Source organism: Phasianus colchicus, unplaced genomic scaffold, assembly GCF_987193195.1.
Source record: "Phasianus colchicus unplaced genomic scaffold, bPhaCol1.hap1.1 HAP1_SCAFFOLD_88, whole genome shotgun sequence".
NCBI lineage: Eukaryota > Metazoa > Chordata > Aves > Galliformes > Phasianidae > Phasianus > Phasianus colchicus.
In genome coordinates, this window is record NW_028325259.1 from 8,995 (window position 1) to 28,976 (window position 19,982).

The window sequence follows — 19,982 nt, forward strand, 5'->3', positions numbered from 1 at the left end:
TGTTTTTAAGTGTCTACCACAGTGTATCCTACTCATCCTGAAACATCACCAGGTACAACACACACTTGACAGGAAATCCGGTGTCGAAGTAGACAAGTAGTTAATATTTTATGCACACATTTTAAGATATCCACTCTCAGTTTTGTGATGCATTCTTAGACCTTTTTCTCATAAAAGACACTTTGGTTACTCCATCTCAGCAGGAAAGCCTTAGGAACCATAACCATCCCTCCCAACTGTCATTCCATTTTCATCATTACCAGTGATAGAAGGAAGGGTGAAGACCCACCTGCCGTCATTCTTGACGAATCCAACTCCTGCCAATACTTGTTGGCAGATATCACAGCAGAAGCACTTCCAGTGGTTGTTCACAGCTTTAGTAACGCAACCAATAACGAACTCACCTGTAGGAAACACAGTAACAGGATGTAAAATGCCATGCTACACAAAGTTAAAAGAAGCCTGCAACTGAATCGCTAGAATTACATCACCATTTTTGCCTTGCTCCTCTTCTAGAAAAGGACACTTTTCAACTGTTATTCACACAGTGTTGGCTTCTACTCCACTAGGCCTAGAATCAAGGCTTGAAAGAGCTCCATACTCAAAGCACAACAGAACTGAGTTTGGATGGCCCTGACCCTCCTGCGAGAAAACTCCTGCAGTCAAAGTACAGTAGAATACAAAGACACACAGAGATACAGCAGGAGAATGCACTTGCTAAACAGCAAATCCAACACGCACACCAATTTCTGATCTACCACAGAGTCCTGTGCTGGGAGGCACTGAGGAAGTGAGAAAACTACCATTTCATATTCTCTGCTGCACAGCCATGCCAAACACTCACGCTGTTCTCTGCACGCACGCTGCAGCCAAGGCCCTGAGCAGCGCAAACGCTGCCTGCAATACGTCGGGAGCTCCGCCTCCTGCTGCTGCCAAAGGCTGACACCCGGCTCTGAAGAGCCTACAGATCAAACAGCTGCCAAAGAGAAGCGATCAGGCAGATAACAGGTATGAAGAAAACGAAGTCTAACATGCAAGTCTGTGGCATTCCCCTGAAGTCATAGCTTTCCAAGAATAAAATGCGATGGTCTCTAGAAGTGTCGGGAAAGCTTGAGGCATCGCTGCTGACTGCAGCCCTGCTGATTTCGGCTACTCTCACCACATTCAAGAACTGGAAAAGCCCACTTTCAGGCAGGATTCATGGAGTGCTGCAGCCCAGAAGGGTTTTTTCTCTCAATGAAAAGCCTTCACATTAAGCTTACCTGACATCGAAGTCACTAACTATTCTGTGAAATGTGGTATTCTTGAACCCACAAGCCTTTCTCCCCTGTGCACAGGGCCCTGAAATTTTCAGCTGTTCGAGGGACAATATTTGAAAGCAGCTCCGTGGTTGTGTGTCCTACAGGTTCGTCACTGGCAGAAACAAAACACACAACAACAGGGTTGGTGTCCTTTGACAGCTCCGCTGCCAGAGAGAGGTGGCCCTTCTGCAGCTCTGACAAGCTTTGCTGGCATTCTTCAAATCTCCTCTCAAAAGAATTGGCCAGTTCTTGAACTTTAGCTCTGACCCCAAATTGCTCTACTTTCACTTCACCATCTGAAAACAAATCCGAGATTTCCTTAGCTCTAGTCACTGCAGCCAGAGATCAGCAGCTTTTGTTCTGTATAATCTCCAGGGTAAAACAAAGCCAAACAAACTACAGAAGATACTGAAAAGAACTGTAAAAACCACTCAACCGACTAACCAGCATCACCTGTAGCTGTCCAAATTAAAACACTGTTTGATGTTTCAGAGGGCACTAAGTTCATTTCTTTAGCGATGACATGCTTTGCACACACCTCAAGAACTTGGTCCCTTCTCATAAGGATCCTGTAACACTTCTTCTGTGTATGGAAGAGGACCCTGAGCTCTCCAACACCGCGTTCCTTCCACTGAGCAGCATCTCTGGCCCAACTGTAAAATTTCGCCCTCTCTTTGAAGGGAATTCCTTCATCTTCTTCTCCAGACTACCTCCACCTAAAACACAGCACAGTAACGCGTGATTTCCCCAGAAGTTGTTGTCACCAACAACACTGTTACAATTCTGACATCATAATCCAAAATTATTCGATGTTTTCCTTTCTTCAGTGGCTTTGTACCCACAGCTCTATACTCATCATGCACTGAAGTGACCAAACAGCCCTGCCTTCTCAAAAGGAGAGAGCCCAACAGATTTCAGCCTTTGAAATTCATTTTTAAGCTATCAAGTGTGCCGGCATATTTCCCAGTGAAATTTCAGGTCTGCTGAATGATGTGCTGAGTGATAACCCAGCACTGTTAGCATTCCAGGTGTTCCCCTTATGAAGGCTGCTAAGTAACTTAATACTGGCATTTGATCAGAATAAGAATCAACTGAAAATAATAAATGGAGGCCTCACAGCTGCGTATCCTCCTCACTTTATATGTGCACATTACTGCCTTTTAACATCCTTCAATTAACACATCTTCCACAGTTAAAGAAAAGCTTGAAAGAACTGGAGAAACATGTGACAGACAAGCATTTCTGAAGGAGAAAGAGAGCAGGCAAGGCAAGAAAGAAAACAACAGACGTCGTAATATGATTAACGGATGAGGAAAGGCAGACAAGATATTGCAGAAAGAGGAAGACAACATTTTGCAGACTTCATCAGATTAACTGTTCCAATTAAAGGACACTACATACTGTTTTTTTGTGCTCCATCAGTCTTGCTTAGTCATTATACTAACCTGCAATTAAGTTCTATTCTTTACAGGAAGCCAAACTAGAAGACTACAGTCATTGCAAGCTTCTCCTCTTATTAGGCATACTAAGGTTAAACACGAAATCCAGACATGAACAACTGAGTTAAGCCTTACAAAGCTACATCAGGCTTCTTCAAGCAAGTTGTTCTACTTCCTAAAAAGCTGTATCACCACCTCCTGGTAAACTCTCTGACACGCGAGCAGTTTCTGTGGATTCTGCTTCTCCGCTGCTGGCAGCTGACTGCACAAATACTGTTGCTGTTGCTTCACTGGTTGATGGAGTATGTAATTCTTCCTTACTTGTAGAGACTGAGTCAGTACGATTAATAAAACAGTAAGCAAATAAGCCGTAAGAGCCTAAGATACAAACTTCAAACTACATTAAGTCTGGACACTAAGAATAATGACTCCCTCCAAAAAAGCCACATTTCCCCTCTCCCCTCCCTCCCTTCCAGAAATTGATAAATTTCTTCATTTATTTACAACAGCAGTACAGTAAAAACATGATAGTAAGTTCTCAGTCTCCAACTTTCCTATAGTGCTACTAATGTTTCAGAACAGCTAACTAACAGGGATTAAGGGAAGTGAACAACTGGGGAAAAACAAAAAAACAAACAAGAATTGTTGTTGGAAGGTTTCAGACATTCTTCATCACTCTTAAAACACACACAGCTTTGACTCAACAAGAGACTGAAGTACCTTTGAAGCAGTACGATTCCAAAACAAGCACCATTTCCCTTGGAAACTGCTCTGAAATCACTTAACTCTTACATACCTGCTAGGAGGAATTCTACTAGCCAAAGCTGTTTCTACTTTAGGAGGCAAAGCTGTTTCCTTTCTCTCCCGGAGAAACTTAAGTTCTTAGTAGTACCATAGTTCCAGTGCCAGAACAGACTTGAGACACAGTCAAACAAGCCAAGTAGTTTCTAATCTGCCGGACGCTTTATTTCTCACTAAGTGAAAATAGTCTAAGGATAATACTGCAAATTTATTGCCTAAACTTTCGTAAAGACTTGACTCGTACTTTTTCTTTGAGTTTTTACTTCTTTCTGAGAGCCTTCTGGACTGGCATCCTCCGCACTGCTACTAAAGCCACAGACAGACGTAGAAGGGACCTGTGGAGTTTCTCCGTTAGCCTTCTGCTCAGAAGATTTAGTTTCCCAAGCAGTAACACATTCACGTTTGACTAGGGGGCCTGCTGCAAAGCACAAAAGTTAGTGGAAAACAGCTGATAAGACAGCTAAATACTGTGATCATTTTTGGCACATACGTTATAAAGTAACCTAACGATATTCAGAACATCTTAAATGTAGAGCTTTTGAAATAACATCATTATGTAAAAAGACACTCATTCAGGATAACCAAGGAACTGTAAATCCATCACACTTGGGTTTTCTGCTGCTATCAAAGAACCTCCATGCAATAATGAAGACTTCAATCTTGCAACTGCCACTACAAAAACTAGCTTCCTTTGACATTTACTTATATTTCTGGAAGCTCAATACGTGCCACCTTTTGTTAGTACACAGACACTCACAGCCTCAGAAAGAGTGACTGGCCAAATGGAAGATGACAGTTTTTCTCAATTTAAATATTGTAAACATATTGTAAATGTTGTCTGTTGGTTCTAGTAGCACTATACACTTTCCTTTTGAAATTCAAGTCTCAGACCAAGAACAGGTCAGCATTTTCATATTGTTACAAGAATTATTGATGGCCATACGCCAAACAAAATACAGCTACAGAGAAGAGCCATATGGGTATCATCTACAGAGGAAAAGCAAAACCAAGGACTGAAAAAGAAAGTAAGAAACAGAAAGCAGTCAGCAGCAGCGTGTGCTACCGATGAACTTTGAGCATTTGGAACTCCAGATGGTATTAACCAGAGACTGAATAGAGCTTATTTCACAACACTTCTGGGAAGTACAAGAAGAAAAACCACGACAAACAAAGGCTCAAGCGACAGATGTGAAGTTACTGGAAAGGAATGGAAGCAGACAAGAAGGATGCCTCCTAGTTGAAGGGATAATTTGAGTTGAAGCTTAAGCACAACTGCTGTTCTCGTAGGTTACCAGTCAGAGCGAGGCCTTGAACACAATAACTGCCAGCTTAACACAAAAAATGCACTGTCAGCACTTCACCCTGACATTTTAAACGCCTCGTTGTTTAAACAATATTAGCATCTCCTGGTTCTAGCAGTACCAAACTCCTTCCCTACAAAAAAAAGCAACACTAAGATCAACTCTGACGCCCCGGACAGATTCCAAAATCCTACCTGCAACTCCCTTTCTCACTACAGAGTTGCACTGAGTCCTGCATAAGGCACGCTTCTGTTCTTACGTGCAAAGAACTACAACTTCATATTTACTCAAGTTGAACGTCTAGGATTTGAAGATTCACAGACGTGCATTAGAACTGAAAGAAATGACATACTATTAAGACAGAAGAAGTAATACACAATGACCAGCATTAACAAGTGACTGACTAATGAGCTGCACACTTGAATAAATTACTGGTTCAATTAACACTCACCTTTCTCCAGGATTTTAAACGAGAAGTTGGAGGGCCCACCCTGTGCCGAAGGAGCCGGCTGGGATGCCTCGCTCTCCCAAGGTTTCTGAGCAGCACTACAGCTTTTGGGTGGTTCAGCTACTCCCGCTTTTTCCTGCTCTGCTTTCCGAGATGCTGAAGTTCCTTCATCGCTCTTTCTTGGACGATTCAAGCTGAATCCAAAGAGGGAGCCGGGGGCTGAAGTATTCCCAAACGGGAATGTCTCTTTGTTACTGAAAACGCTCCTGACAGATTCAGATCTAAATACAAACTTCGGAGCAGAAACCTCCGTTTTTGCTGGCGTTTCAGCGGTGCTTGATACCTCTAAAGCTTCTACGGTGGCATCAGAAGCATCACTACCATGGCCGAGGTCGCTTCTCACCCTGGTAGCTTCCTCCAGCACAGCTACAGCGTTGTTACCACAAGGAGATGCTTTGGCTGCATTCGTACGAGAAACATGAGATGTTACCAACGTGCCTTTCTCACGGGTGTGCTCACTCTTGTCCCTGTCTGCTGTTTCTTCAGACTGGAGTGTAACTCCACTACTTGAAGGCAGTTCGTTTTTGTCTTTTTCATCCATGTTTGTCAAGTCAGTTGTACACTCTTTGGATGGATCATCTTTCTTAGCGGTATTTTTACTGGACTCCTGTATACCAAATTTAAATCCACCGAGAGGCATCCACATTGAAAAATTACATCCTTCCTCTGCAGGCTTTGCTTCACCATCTGCAAGATTCTGAGAGGTACATGCTGGTGTTTTCCCTTCAAGTTTCAAGGAAAATTCTTGTAGAGATACTTCTGAATTAGTTTTGCTTGTATTCTGGCAAGTAACACATTTTGGGGCAGTGGGTTCATTTCTTACTAAACAGATGTCACAGTTCCACTGGCCTTCCTTTTTAGCAAAGGCAGATCCCAATTTGTCCTGTGCGACACTAACACTGGATTCTAGAGGTTTTAAAACCACACGTTTTGTGAAATAGCCTGGTTCAGGCAGTGGTGGATTTGTGCTTGCCTGTGGAAGGCTGTAGTTGTAGCGATCACCACCACCACGAGGCAAAATGATTCCAGCAGATGGAGCATCAAAATGCAAAGGTGCGCCATACGTGTCTTGAGGAAACACAGCAGCGCAAGTGTTTCGCAGAGGTGGCGTGCGGATTGCTTGTTGATGAGTGTATCTACGCTGCTGAGGTGCAAGTCCATCCATGCCACAGACAGGTGCCTAAAGAAAAAGCACCGTTACTTCCTTGTGGAAAAGGAGGAAAAGGGATTAGGGTGCTAAAGCCCATGCAACACGCACTCTTAATAGCAAGGCGTACCGTAAAATTACATTTCAACTCTAATCAGTTTAAACTAAAATCATACGTTCAAAACTTGAGTGGTATCTGAAAACACAGACTGGGGAGAAGCGTAAGCTGAATAGACTCATTTTTCTTTAGTATTTAAAAAGAAAAAAAAAAAAAAAAAATCAAGCCCCCATACTATTTTGGGGAAAAGAACATTGCAGACAACGAGCAGAGGACATATGTTAGCAGGTTAAAAACATGCTTTGCTGGCTGTTTCTCCCAAACCCAATATCCCAAAGCTTAGCTGATTACGGAACTTTCTGCCTGTCTCCAGCAGACCTCAAGTTTAGTAAACGCTCTCTCGGGAACCGCAGTTATATCCTGCTACACACAGAATCAAAACCAGTTGTTTTCAACACATCAGTAGAAATGGCTTGAGCAGATTCGTATGTCCTCACCTTTGTTGGTGCTACACTGGTTGCAGCAGTTCTTTGAAGAGACTGTGAGTTACAAGCAGGTGACTGGCTACAGTGAACAGATGGGCCAGAGGTAGCAACTGAAAAGGAACACCAAGAAAAGAGTTTATATCCAGTTTTTGTGATTACTGACTTGAGTGAACTTTCCCAAGGGACCAGTTTTACTCATTCATCTCAGAACACTGCAGAAACATTTTAAGAAGTCTTACTCCGTTTAGCTAAGTGTTCAATTAAAAATTCAGCATCAACTTACCCCTTAAAGGAGCTTCATGAAGATTTTGTGCTCTCCGATAACCATCTGACACTGTACCTGTTTCATAGCTTCCAGCAGGCCAGCAGTGAGATGATACATTTACACTGGAACTATTACGTTTCATTTCCCATATTTCATTCTATTAAAGACAGTGTTTCAATTAAGAGCATGTAAACGTATTACATCGGTATTTGGAGGAAACCTAAGGAATGATCCCTACGCTCCTCTGCTATTTTAAAGCATGTTCAAGGTCTGAGACACACACAAAAAAAAGATGAGTTAAGTGCTGCAATAATCTATGATCTTCCTATGCTTTACGAAACTGAGACTGTTCCCTGAAGCTAGAAATAAACCCAGAACAAAGTAGCTAAGCTGAAGAAAGCACAACTTTCTGCACGCACAATCCTCAGGATTACTTCCCATATCTGAGTACCAAATCAGAGTTTGTAGGCAACAAAGTTTTACTCTTGAACTCAGTTTAAGCAGGTGTTTATAGCAGTTCTCTTCACTGAGTTAAGAGGTAGCCTGGTAAGTGAAGTTCAATGCTTGGGTCACAAAGTACTTACCAGAACAAAAAGATCAACTGTTCTGCATCGAATATAGTGACTCAAGTTGTTTACCGTTAAAGCTTCCACTTGCTGACCCATATCGTGGGCTCACTCAGGAAACTCCAGTGGAGTGGATCTTCTGAAGAGAGAGAGAGAGAGATCCTTCCCCACTTGTAGTCAGCTCTTAAATGGGTCTAGGAGAGGTGGAGCCAGGCTCCACCCCTTCCTGCAGCACAGGTGAATTGCTTTCACCTGTGCTCCCAGGGCTGACTCATTGCTCACCTCAGGTGATTAATCAGAGGTTCAGGCCTTGACTCAGCAGTTCCCATACAGTAATCAAATAGGAGGAGGTACTAAGGCAGTTCAGTATCTTCCAATCAGAGTTTTAAAACTCAGAAGTTCAACAGAAAGATACTACCAAATCTCAGTAGTAGCAGTACAATGACAAAAACAAAAAAACAAAAAAAATAAAACCAACCACAACCCATCAACACACAAAGCCAACTGAAACAAAAAACAAACCAACCAGCTAACAATTCATATGTAAGCCTGTGACATACAACCCCTCTTACTCTCATCTTTGAATAATCCATCAGTACCTGGGTGTCCACACTATGGAAATGTCTGAAGAGAGGATACGCAGGTTCGGGAATACTTCTGTGCTTTTTGATAGTTCTCAAGCTAAGCAAAATTTTCTTCCAGTAGTAGACGCTTCTTCCAATATATTCTTTCTGGTCGTGGGAGTTAAGGCTAACGCCCTGTTGAAGAAAGAGAAATTCAAACTATCGCAGAATATTTAAATAGAGTGTTATTCATACTTATTCTTCTCTGATGCAGTTGAGAGTAGTGAGGTAAGAGTATTTGACTAGAGCAACTGCCTTGCATGACATCCCATCAAAATTAGTAGCAGCAGTTCTCAATACTACATTCTCATCTGATTTTATTTAGTCTATTAAGTTTGCAAAATTAGAGAAAAACAGATGATACTTATTTACAGATAATCTTAACGTACTGTTTTTTGCAGACTTCTTGCCCAATGTATAATTAAGGCAGGCTGAAGGCCGTGTTTCTCCAGGGCTCACACAGTACTTACTCCGTGCTGTACAAGAAGCTTCAGTTTGGTTGCCGAGTCTGGTCTGAATATCAAAAGAAATATTCCTCAATTAGTATTCCCTCTTTTTCATCTGTTCACACGTCATTTGTTTGATGAACATAACAAGCAGCTTCAGTCCTAAGCTAGCTCTTCTTTACAAATGCACTGTCAGAAATGTAAAGCCCATTTTTATAAAGTTCTTCAGCATCTCACACCCCTACAGCAAAAAACATTTAACATTTAAAGGACGTCAAACAAAAGGAACTAGTTTTACGCAACCTATGGGAATCAATTCAGAAGCCATCTAGAAGGTTGGTTCCAATATTTCCAAACTGAAGAAGCCTTACTTTGTTTTTTTCTGCATAAGAGCACAAACAGCATCCCACCAGGATCTTTGCTTCTCAGTACAGAACTGTTTGCACAGCAGCAATGGTAAGAACAGAGGTTGATGTGTGCCACGCTGAGTATTAAACTTCTCTTGCAGTTCTAAGTTGCTAGTGAACACCATCCCGAGTAAAAAAACCTGTTTTGGTGAAAATAAACAAACAGAAGGTATTAGGTAGCAAAAAACAGGCATTTAAATGCATTTAAGAACTTAGGAAGCTTGCTTACTTCAAGGTCCAACAGGCAAATGGACTCAGGAGCATCTGTTTCCAGTCTCGATGTCTCTTGGGGCAAGTGAAAGAGTTGTTGTAATGATCTGCGCAGCGGGAATAACACTGACATGGAATTCCACTGCAAGCCAAGCCATGCAAGGTGCTGGAGACTACCACTGTGCATCCAAACAGCACCTATGCAAAAACAAGGGTTGCAAGAAGCGTCCTCGTTAGGAAAGGTATCATTCTACTCCTGTTACACTCAAATTCAAAGCCAGACTTCATCATCAAGTTAAGCCTAAAAAATGGGAAGATATCATTAGTTCACAATTCATCCTGGAATTATTTCATTTTTATGCCTGTCACCTGTGTTCATAGATTACACATAAATAATGTGGGCCTTCCTATCAGCACTCACCAGCATACAAGCACTTTCCAGCTTCAATTGGAAATGAGTCAGAGCAGACCAGAAGACAACAGTGTGGAAGCAGGAAGTATGTGAGAAATTCTTCAGAACCTGGCATGATGATACTGCCCCTCAGCTACAGCTGAAAGTGAAACTTCTTGCAAAGCACCCTCTGATTAGGGCAACCACAAGCAGCTATTACAGATACTTGTCTTTTGTTGCAGATGAAGCACTTGTAGAAGAACCTCTAATACAGAGTCATGCTTACGTTGAGTTTAAGTAGCATCTCTTACCAATATTGTATTTACTCAGTTCTCCCTGCTCTGGTGCTTGGGGACTGACATCTCCCATATCATCTGTGCTGAGAAAAGACCTCTCTTTAGAAGCTCCACTCCCAAACAGGCTTTCAAACAATGTAAATAAACCACTTCTGTTTGCAAGCTTCCACAATCTCTTTCAAGAAGTCTTCCTTGCCGTGGCTTAAGTTCAGCAACATATGACCTAGAAAAACGTAATGTCACATAAGAACACTCAACTTAAACAAGGACTACAATATTTGATGCAGTGGGCTGTTCCTGCTGCTTTAGGCTGGGAATCTAGATTTCCCCTTATGATATTTACAAATCAAATTTACAAATACAAATTTCTAACTTACACTCTCCCTATAATTAAGTCACCCTTTTAGCATATGGGCTGACAGCAGTCCCAAGGCATTTTCAAATCCAGTTCTCCAGAATTACTGTGTATTTTTATTATAATGACACTGCAATTGTCTTCAAAATAAGTAGCTGTCAGTCTCATCTATTCAGGAACAATTCAGCCTGATGCCTGGTGTTTTCTTTGTTTTCATCTAGAGCCCACAGGATAGTGAAGACTGAAAACAACTACCTCGGCTTCACCAAAAAAATTTTTAAAAAAATGCACCAAACCAAACCTGTTGGAACAAAGAAGGGAACAAAAGTGACAGGAAAGGAGCAATATTTTCTTTTATACTTGGGACTAGCAATGCTTACAAATAGTATATTAGTAGGCAGAAACCAGCAGACTAGGAGACACTGAAAGTTAAATTCTATCTTAATGTCCTGGAAATAAAAAGAAAAAGCCCATTACGTGTCAGGATCAAACCGCTCTTTTGTATTTCATACGTAGCCAAAATACAGAACGTTTGATAGCATGTTCCAAGACGCCAAGTGTGCTCTTTAACAAGCCATTAGCTCTGACATTAACTGCTCATAAAATGGAACTACGGAACATTTATAATTCTTAGTTTTTATTACCAGACTGGCTTTTTCGGTCACAGGCCAACATTTCCAGCGCATCTTGCCCAGCACGATCTCCTCTTATTAGTTTTGACTTTGGTTTAGGAATCTGGCAAAGAAAGAAAAGAATTGCTACAGCTTCTTCTCAACAAAAAACAACTCACCCTCATTTAGTCTTAAAAGTTAGGAAACAAGCTTGTTTCTTTCCTGAAAAGGACACAAGGTGAGTAACTGAACAATTGCAAATAGCTGTAAGAGCGCACAAGAGAAAGCGATGTTTTGAACGCAAGCACTTGTGCAAAAGGGAAAGCTGATTTTATTCCATAAAGCAAAGAATTAAGCTTGATCAAGCTCTGCTGCTTACACAATTAGTATGTGAGAGCTACTCAGGTCATTCCCCTCCCCCCCATACCACTAACCTTAATATTAGTTATTTTAGCTGCACTACAGAGAAGGGAATAGTCTACAGGAAACACACTCATTAGCCCTTAAGAGTCATTTTACTTCTGACAAGTGAAACAGATGAGATTTTCTTCACAGTACTTGAAATCTTTTAAACAAGTATGGAAGGGTAAGATTTGGCCAGGAGACAGCCTTAAAAACAGTAGTTAGTTTTTGGAATGCAGGCGTTCAGTGCGCGTACAGTGAGAGCATCCAAGAACTGCAACAATTACAGGCACAAACTGAACAGTGACTTACGTGGAAACTTTTCAGACAACACAATGCTGCGAGTTCACATGCATCTCTCCATTGTGCCTCGTTGTTCTGGGCCGTTTTCAGCAGGAAAGTGCCAGCGTGCATGTAGAAGTGTCCTTTCATTTCAAGGAAGGTACGAGACAGCTCATCAGGTCCATTCGCACACAGCTTCACAGAGTGAAGCACACGATCAAAACTGGAACATAGAAAAGATTCATTTTCAACCAAGTCCTGGTCTCCCAGGATTTATACTAGACCCCTATCACTGAGTCTTCTCTGAGGCCTTTAGCTCAGACACAGCTTGCGGATCAAGCCTAGCAACATTTGCTCTTTGCAGTTAGTACAGAGGAACTCCTCTTCCATCCATAAAACAGCTACTCACTGAAAATGATGCCTGCTAGAAGTTCGGTGACCCAGAAAAATATTCAATTTTTTCCTTTTTTTTTCTTCTTTTTTTAAATAAGCAAAACAGTTAAAAGAGTACCTTTCAAGGGCCCCTCTGCTTTCTCGAACATCTCTAGAAGCAAGCGTCATTTTAACCAAGCTAGAATAGGCCAGCAGATGATCCTTCTTGACAGCTCTCCAATTTTTTTTTTTTTTTAATCAGCCTTCAAGTCTCGTACTGATTCAAGATATTCCTAAAGAATAAAGTTCATCACAGAATGAGGAACCGCCATCCTTCTATGAAGGCAAGAGTTTCTCCAGAACATCTTGCTACATAATCCAGTTTCCCAGGTGAGATGTTAACGTATTCTTCAGCAGCAAAATTCCAGGAACTATTTGCCTCAGCAATTCCCTCCCTGATGGAGCTGCTGTATCTAACTTAGTACCTCAGCTAGAAACTAAACAACTCTTTAAGGCTTAAGAAAATCCTAAATAAATCATTGTTTCCGCAGACATTACATTTAAAGGAGTTAAGCCACTTGAGAATTAGCTGCCATTGTAACGATACTAAGAGAATAACACCGGTTTCAAGGACATGGGAGATTATGACAGGATCAAAACATGATTAAATACCTCAAATGTCTTTACGACGCACAAACACCACTCCAAGCTGGAGTCTACAGGTATTTTCCTCTCCGCCTCCTGACAATGAAGCACAGCATCTCTTAATCTATTATTTGAACGGTAGAGAGCAACCAGTCTGATGTTAAGGTAGGGATCGTCTGGTCTCGCATAGAGCTCGGTTTGAGTCATATCAAAGAGCTGATTCCAGCCATCTTCGCCTTTACGCTCCAGTAACTGCTCCTATCACATACGAAGGCAACACGTTGAAATTTCATTCTCTACGAGAGCCTCTTCAGCAACTACGTTACCTGACTGTTTTCTCATTGCCATTACAGACTACATTACTCAAACTGCTCTGGAAAGCTGGTAGGTGCTACAGAGAGTTTGACAAACATTTTAGAAGTGAGGGAAAAAAAAAAAAACAAAACCAAAACCCAAAGCTTTAGAGTTTGCATCTTGTAGATGCTAAGTTAGATGCTAAGTTAAGACTGTCAAACCATCTGGTTCAAAGATGCCACACGTCAATACAGAACAGCTTGTCTAAAAAAATAAAATAAAATAACATAACCACACAAAAAATCCCAAAGCACAAGCCTCTCAAGACTTCAATTTCATTGCAGTTGTGCTCCAGAAAACTAACACCTGTACAAAAGTGAGATTGTATGACTGAAAGCATTTACACAGTATTAGGGAATAACAGCATCTCCTACACTTGACAGTTTTCAACTCAAATTAAAAAAAACTAGAAAGCAGTGTAGTCATATAATAGAGACAATACTTAACCTATCTAATCTTGACCTCTTGGATAATATTACTACCATGGTTTTCCCATCGCTTGACGCAACTGAAGTTTCTTCTAGGCACAGAACAGAGATCAGAAGCTGGAATTTACCTTCAATCTGTAAGCAGCAGGATTCCCAGGGAAGAGCCTGGCAGCTTTCTCAACCCAGTACTCTGCTCTTCCATCAGCGATGTCGTTACTGCATAGTAACTCTGCAATCTTCAGTACAAGATCTTTCTGCATTGGATTCAGCTCCACAGAACGCTGGTTTTCCCCATGCATACACATAAGAAAAAAGGTTACTAGTAACTTGATCTTGCAGTCCACGTAGAACAAGAAAGAAAACATGTCAAACATGTCCCCCATTAAACAGACCCAGCAAGTCAAATTAGAACTATCAATAAATACTTTCTCACTGCTTTAAGAAAAGCCTCCCTTTTGAAAGGCCACCATTGGTTTGTAACACCCAGACAACTGCTGGAATTCAGAACACCGTAAGAGAAACAATGTCAAAACCAGCTCCTCTACCACCCGCTGCTGCTCTACTCAGACAGCCAGACCAGGGGTATCTCTAGCCTAACCTAATACGGAGGCTTCCGGAAAACAGAATTAAGTCACAAAGACTGATGGCACTCAGTCACTGTGCTGGCAACAAGACTTTTGTGTGTATCCTCTCCCTCCCCGGTGCCCGAATAATGAAACACAGACTGTGAAGTTCACATTTATATGCTTACCTAATCGGAACTGTATTTGCCCCGTTCCCTCTACCTCTGAGGAAACAAACAAACAAAAAGCCCACCGCTAACAAGAAAACAAACAATGCAACTGAAAAACACTCTCAGTCCAGTCTTTCAGTAGCAGCCGGATTACTGCTGTCACCATAATCCCTACTGCAGAATTCTACAGGGCTCACATATTCTTAGTCCAAAGGGCAGCGGGAAGAAGACTATCAGAGCAGGAAGCACAAAGATCAAGTCCATTTACAAAGGAATAAAGCAGGACATCAGGGAGGTGAGTGAGGTGCTTACCTTGTAACACCCAAAAGCTTTTTCCGTGTTATCCTGAGCCTCGTAGATCTGTGAGCTTTGGGATCTCTCTCTCGGACACTGAGATAAATAGATGTATATCTACAGAGTAAATAAAGAAAGAAAAACCAGAAGGATCAGTATTCCTCAGTATTACAAGTCCCCCCACACCTTGCAGCTAACGTGGGACTTTAATCTGTCACACAGGACAGTTAGCTGTATTTAGTTCAAGGGGCTTGATCTAGATCTTCAAGTAAGGCACAACATTATTGCTACACGTACAGATGTTGCATATTTGCCTGCAAGCACTGGCCTTCATTAAATAAAGCAGTAGCTCACAGAAACTGTAGGAAGGACGTAACACGATGGCATACAAGACATTTCTACTGGATGGGTTTTTACAGCACCACGCAACTACCCATGCTTTAAGTTGCTGTTTTAGGAAGATTTAAATGGCACCACATTCTCCCATTTGCTGCTACCTTAAAACAGCATGACAACGGTCTTCATTTCTCCACTCTACTTCATTTAGCTTTCCCATCACACTTTAAAGAACAGAACAACATACGTAACGTTTATTACCTCTTAGCAAGTTCGTATTCTTTTATCTCAAAGTACAGCTTAGCAAAAAAGAATCCTTTTAACGATCTCTGAAGAAAAAAAAACAAAAGGTACATTTTAAATATACAGTACTTTTGAAGTAATTGAGTAGGGAGACCCTTCTTTCCAGGGGTGCATAATACTTCCAAAGGTGTCTTCACAGCTATCAGCTCCAGTTCACTCCTTGTAGTCTGGGCTTTGTTTTTGAAAGACACAGGAGTAAGAAAATAACATTTCTTCCCAGTAACTGGCAAAGGCTACCAAAGCGAAACTGAGGTTAGTAGCAAAGCAAGTCCTCACACTTGTTACTTTTCACAAGCACACTTCCGACTAAAGAGAGGAGAATGGGGTCAGCTACATACAAGCTGTTTCTCTTGCAACCTATCTACGTTGCAGAAGAAAACAAATGCCACAAATCAAGCTCCTCCTGTCCATGCTTCTGTCACCTTCCTCTCTCGCCTGCCCCGCCTCCTCGTAAACGGGGCTGGAAAGGAACTTCAAAAGAAACGCCGGCAGCCTCGCACAACCCTCCTCTCCAAAATCAACGCAACAGGAAGACCAGCAGCTACTTCCATCACCGACCGCGCTCCACAGCCAGTCGTTCCAGAGAGCAGGGGATCACCCGGCTGCCCAGCCACCAACGCAGGCAGCAGAGCTATTTCCCCCCGCCTCTCCCTCTCTTCCTGCCGGCGTTTCACAACGCCGTCGCACCCACGGCAACAGCAGCCGCACAGCGGCCAAACGAGCCCAAAGCCGAACGGCACGCGTTCCCTATTCCGGCTCCTCGAGAGAGGGAAGGCCGGAAGCCCGGGGACCGTGCCCACGGAACGGGAGGGAGCCGAACTCCGCCCCGCCGCCGGGCTCCTTCCGAAGCCGCCGAGGGCTCAGCGGCTTTCCGAGGCGCGCAGCTGCGGCGAACCGCGTTTCCGAGGAGGCGACTCCGCGCCCGCCCGCCGGCAGCCTCCCTCGGCTTCGACTCCCCGCCGGAGGAGCCCGCCCTCGGGCCCGGCACCCGCGGGAGGGGCGGAGGGACGGGGCGGGCGGGGAGCGGCCCCCACCGCGGCCCGGGGAAGGCCGAGGGAGCGCCGCCGGCGGCGCCGGCCGGGCCGCAGCACTCACCGCTCTGGGAGAGGAGGCGGCGGCCTGCACGGAGGCGACGTACCGCTCCACCTCGGGCCTCGTGCGCCGTGCCATGGCCGGGAGAGGGAGCGAGCGAGAGGGAGCGGCGGAAGGCCGGCGCTCGCGCGCCGCTAAGGGAGCTCCCCGCCGCACGCGGCGGAACGCCCTCCCTGCCGACCGCGGCGACGCGCGACGTCACAGCGCGGGGCGGCGCATGCGCGGCGCCGAGCGGCCGGTTCGCGCTTCGCGCGGCGGCGCTTTGAGCCGCGGGACGTCGGGCCGCTCGGCGCGGGCTGCCGGGCGCCGCGAGGGGCTGCGCGCGCCGCCGGTCCCGTCCTCGGCCGGCCTGCCCTCGCGCGTCTTACGGAGCTCGGCGCGGTGAGGCGTACCGAGCCGCTCTCCTCACCCGTAGCGACGCGCCGCGGAGAGCGGAAGCGTCGTTTCTGCGTCGGGTATTGGAAAGGGCGGTTGATCTGAAGAAGCGCGCTGTGGCGCATCCTTAGAAACAGCTGATGTGAAAAGTAGAAGTTCCGTGCGCACATTAGTAACGTGTTTTAGAAACGCAGTTACCGAGTTAACGTGAGAAATCCTTTCTCACAAAGCTGCGGTAGGCTCTAGATGTCCTAAGCGATGTGGGTGTAGTGTTCTGAACCGGGAAACCCGCTGTGAGGTGGTTCGTTAGGCCAGCAGAAGTGAAACACATTGAACACGCTTTCAAGGAGCCAGGGCCTTTGCACGAAGCAGAGCTGTCCCACTCTGTGGGAACCTCAGGGTGCCTCAGGCGGGCTCCAAGACACTCCCCTCTGTCCTCCTTCCCAGCTTATCTCTGTGCGAGGACAGAGGGATGACCAGAACAGTGACCAGTGTAAAGGGCACAAATGCTAGGGGTAATTAAACAACTAAGAGCTTATGTTTCTGTGCTATCTTGGCGCCTGCCTGTCACGTCCCAACTCCTCACGGAGTGAGACAGTCCGGCCTTGTGTAGAGGCCCTGGCTTCTCTGATGTTTGCTACATCTGTTTTTCTCTTGCTGGCAGTTTCTTATCTAACAGAACAACTCTACAGTATGTTTTCTAATCCCTAACACGCTATACTCGCATTGTTTGGACCATTTAACAACTATTCAGTTTTGCAAGAAAGAATTAATCACATAATTCAGTAATAATGTTTTAAAACATACCGCTAACATATACGGTATTTTACTTCTTAGATCACTATTTCTAAGGATAAGTTACAGAATACAAATGCATGATGTTCTACTTCTTCAAACCAGCTGCTCTTATTAATGTCAAATGCAGAAACAACATTCCATTTCCACAATTCCCCCCTCTTTTTCTTTCAAAGTGTTGATTTCTGCAATTCCCTTTTTTTTTCTTTTTTCTTTTTTTCTTTTTTTAAAGGTACGATTCTAAAAACTTCTTCATTTTCTTCATTCTCCATTTCGTCTAATATCATCATTTTATCCGAGTGCGGTGGTGGTTCCACTGCTGTTTGCTTAGGCAGCGCAGTTTCTGTTAATCGCTGCACCAATCCCCCCACGCAGGGGATAATACAGCAACCGACGGCCGTCAGGACTCCTGCTGCCACAGTCAAAGAAGTAAATAAGGACACAATCATCCCTTTCCATTTGCCAAACCAGGACTCCAAACACCCAGTGAGGGAATTACCTATTCCTGAGTTTTCTGCTAATTCACTGGCAAGAGTAGTAAGCCCCCGTAATGCTCTAGTTATTGTGATAGCTGGGGCTGTGTTATTTGCGATAAAGGTACAGCATTGGGTGCCCAACATCACACACACACACCCTTTTTCAGCTAATATCATGTCTAGGGCGATCCTATTCTCCCAGGCCATCCTGCTTGTAGCATCCAATTGTTCTGCAATTCCCTTTATTGCCTCCTTTGTATAGTTTATAAATCTCTGCTGATTGTAATAGATGTAGTTTATACAATCTACATTTTTGTTAATTGTCACCCACCAGAATAGAGATTCAAATCCTGCAGCAATTGATTTCTAGCCTTAAATTCATCAGGGACACCTCTGGGCACCCCAATTGAGTCTTTATATATTGTATCATCATCAAATGGGGCCCCTAGGCTCCTTCTGTTCCTTTTGTGAATGTGAGATAGATCCTTCTCAAATGCCAGAGTGAACGGTATAGCCAGTTGAACAAGTGCACAGGTACCTCCCCAATGAGATGGGAGAGTGGACCGTAAGATCTTCCCACCGCAATGCCACCAGAGATCCGCTCTGGGGATTCCCAGCCTTGAATAGTTCCCCGCCAAATCCTTCGTAACATCCAAGGTTCCACTGCACAGTGAGAAATTCCCTATAGGCCTGATAGCCCTCACACCCTGCCTTGAGAGACAAGCTGTATGGCCATAGAGAATGCAGGAGGGATTTTGTCATCTATCTCTGATATCCGGGGAAACAACAGGGAGAGTGATTTTCAGGCTTCATTTTCCCAGGCTGTTTTCTCCTGGTACAGGGCAACCATACATTGCATCCCTTGGGAATCCTTGGTCCACCCCGGAGGAAGGGGTACTACCTGAGCTACATGCCATCCCAATGCACAAGCATTGTCGGAGCTCGGTGGGAGACAAACACACGACCACAGAATTGATCAGAAAGTCTCAACTTTAATCAGAAGGTTGCGTGCATTTATGTTGGCGCTAATGAAGCTCATACACATTGCAAAGCCCGAGCTCCTGATAGGCTCTTCAGCTACTTGTTGCCCCAGCCCTTCTTTGTACTTTTTGTGATTAGACCATGCCATTCATCTTTCTTATTTCTACATTCTCCTGCCTTCCTACACATCCTGTTAGTTTGCTCAAGGACTCTCTCCTCGTTAGCCTTGTTTACATCCTGTTACATTGCTCAAGGACTCTCCTCTCATTAGCCGAATACTGTCTGTGTGGCCTTTCTCAGCCAGCCAGGTCTCAATCACGCTCTCCACACCCACATTGTTCAGAACATTGAAAATCTACTGCAGTTTTGTGAGGAAGAATTTGTTAGGTAATTCAGTAATTATGTTTCTAAAACATGCCGCTAACATATACAGTATTTTACTTCTTAGATCAACAAGGATAAGTTACAGAATACAAATGCATTATGTTCTACTTCTTCAAACCAATTGCTACTTTTTAATATCAAATGCAGAACCAACATTCCCTTCCCTTCCCTTCCCTTCCTTTCCCTTCTCCCCTCTTTTTCCCTTCTTCCCTTTTTTCCCCCTTTTTCCATTTCCCTCCCCCCTCTCCCTCCCTTACTCCCTCCCCCCCTCCCTCCCTTTCTTCCCATTCCTCCCTCCCCCCCTCCCTCCCTATCAGCCTGGCTCTCACGCTGTTGTCCAGATGCCCGTCTTCCTTTTCCCACACCTCCATGCTCTGCCCACATCCCCCTGTTTGGCTGCATCTCCCTGCGGATGTCCCACCCCACAGCCCCACTCACAGCCGCCATCCCCGGAGCTCTGCCCTCCCCCAGTCGCTCCCCCACCTCCCCAGGAGATCCCTGAGGGCTCTCCGTTCCCCCC

General features: G+C 44.1%; 1 protein-coding gene across 14 annotated transcripts; it reads right to left on the reverse strand.

Moving 5' to 3' along the window:
* Nucleotides 1-316: 316 nt before the first annotated feature.
* On the reverse strand, nt 317-16,653 carry LOC149911582 (uncharacterized). 14 transcript variants are annotated; one of them, XR_016463150.1, is made up of 20 exons: nt 16,455-16,653; nt 15,318-15,385; nt 14,739-14,837; nt 13,822-13,974; nt 12,939-13,169; nt 12,406-12,559; nt 11,925-12,117; nt 11,244-11,334; nt 10,260-10,467; nt 9,577-9,755; nt 9,312-9,487; nt 8,884-9,007; nt 7,890-8,629; nt 7,324-7,462; nt 7,053-7,150; nt 5,294-6,530; nt 3,786-3,959; nt 1,263-2,017; nt 845-976; nt 317-404 (listed from the first exon to the last, which is right to left on the reverse strand). XR_016463150.1 is itself a non-coding variant. In XM_090133618.1 (19 exons), exons 13-18 carry the CDS (start codon nt 7,968-7,970, stop codon nt 1,860-1,862), a joined length of 1,887 nt encoding a protein of 628 aa, XP_089989744.1. In that variant the 5' UTR covers nt 7,971-8,629; nt 8,884-9,007; nt 9,312-9,487; nt 9,577-9,755; nt 10,260-10,467; nt 11,244-11,334; nt 11,925-12,117; nt 12,406-12,559; nt 12,939-13,169; nt 13,822-13,974; nt 14,739-14,837; nt 15,318-15,385; nt 16,455-16,653; the 3' UTR covers nt 317-404; nt 1,840-1,859. The 14 variants fall into 14 exon arrangements, 3 of the variants coding, with proteins under 3 accessions (XP_089989744.1, XP_089989743.1, XP_089989741.1); XR_016463148.1 differs by lacking the exon at nt 317-404 and having other exon boundaries at nt 411-976; nt 7,890-8,010; nt 8,471-8,629; XR_016463147.1 differs by lacking the exon at nt 317-404 and having other exon boundaries at nt 411-976; nt 7,890-8,010; nt 8,154-8,629.
* Between the last annotated feature and the right edge of the window lie 3,329 nt (nt 16,654-19,982).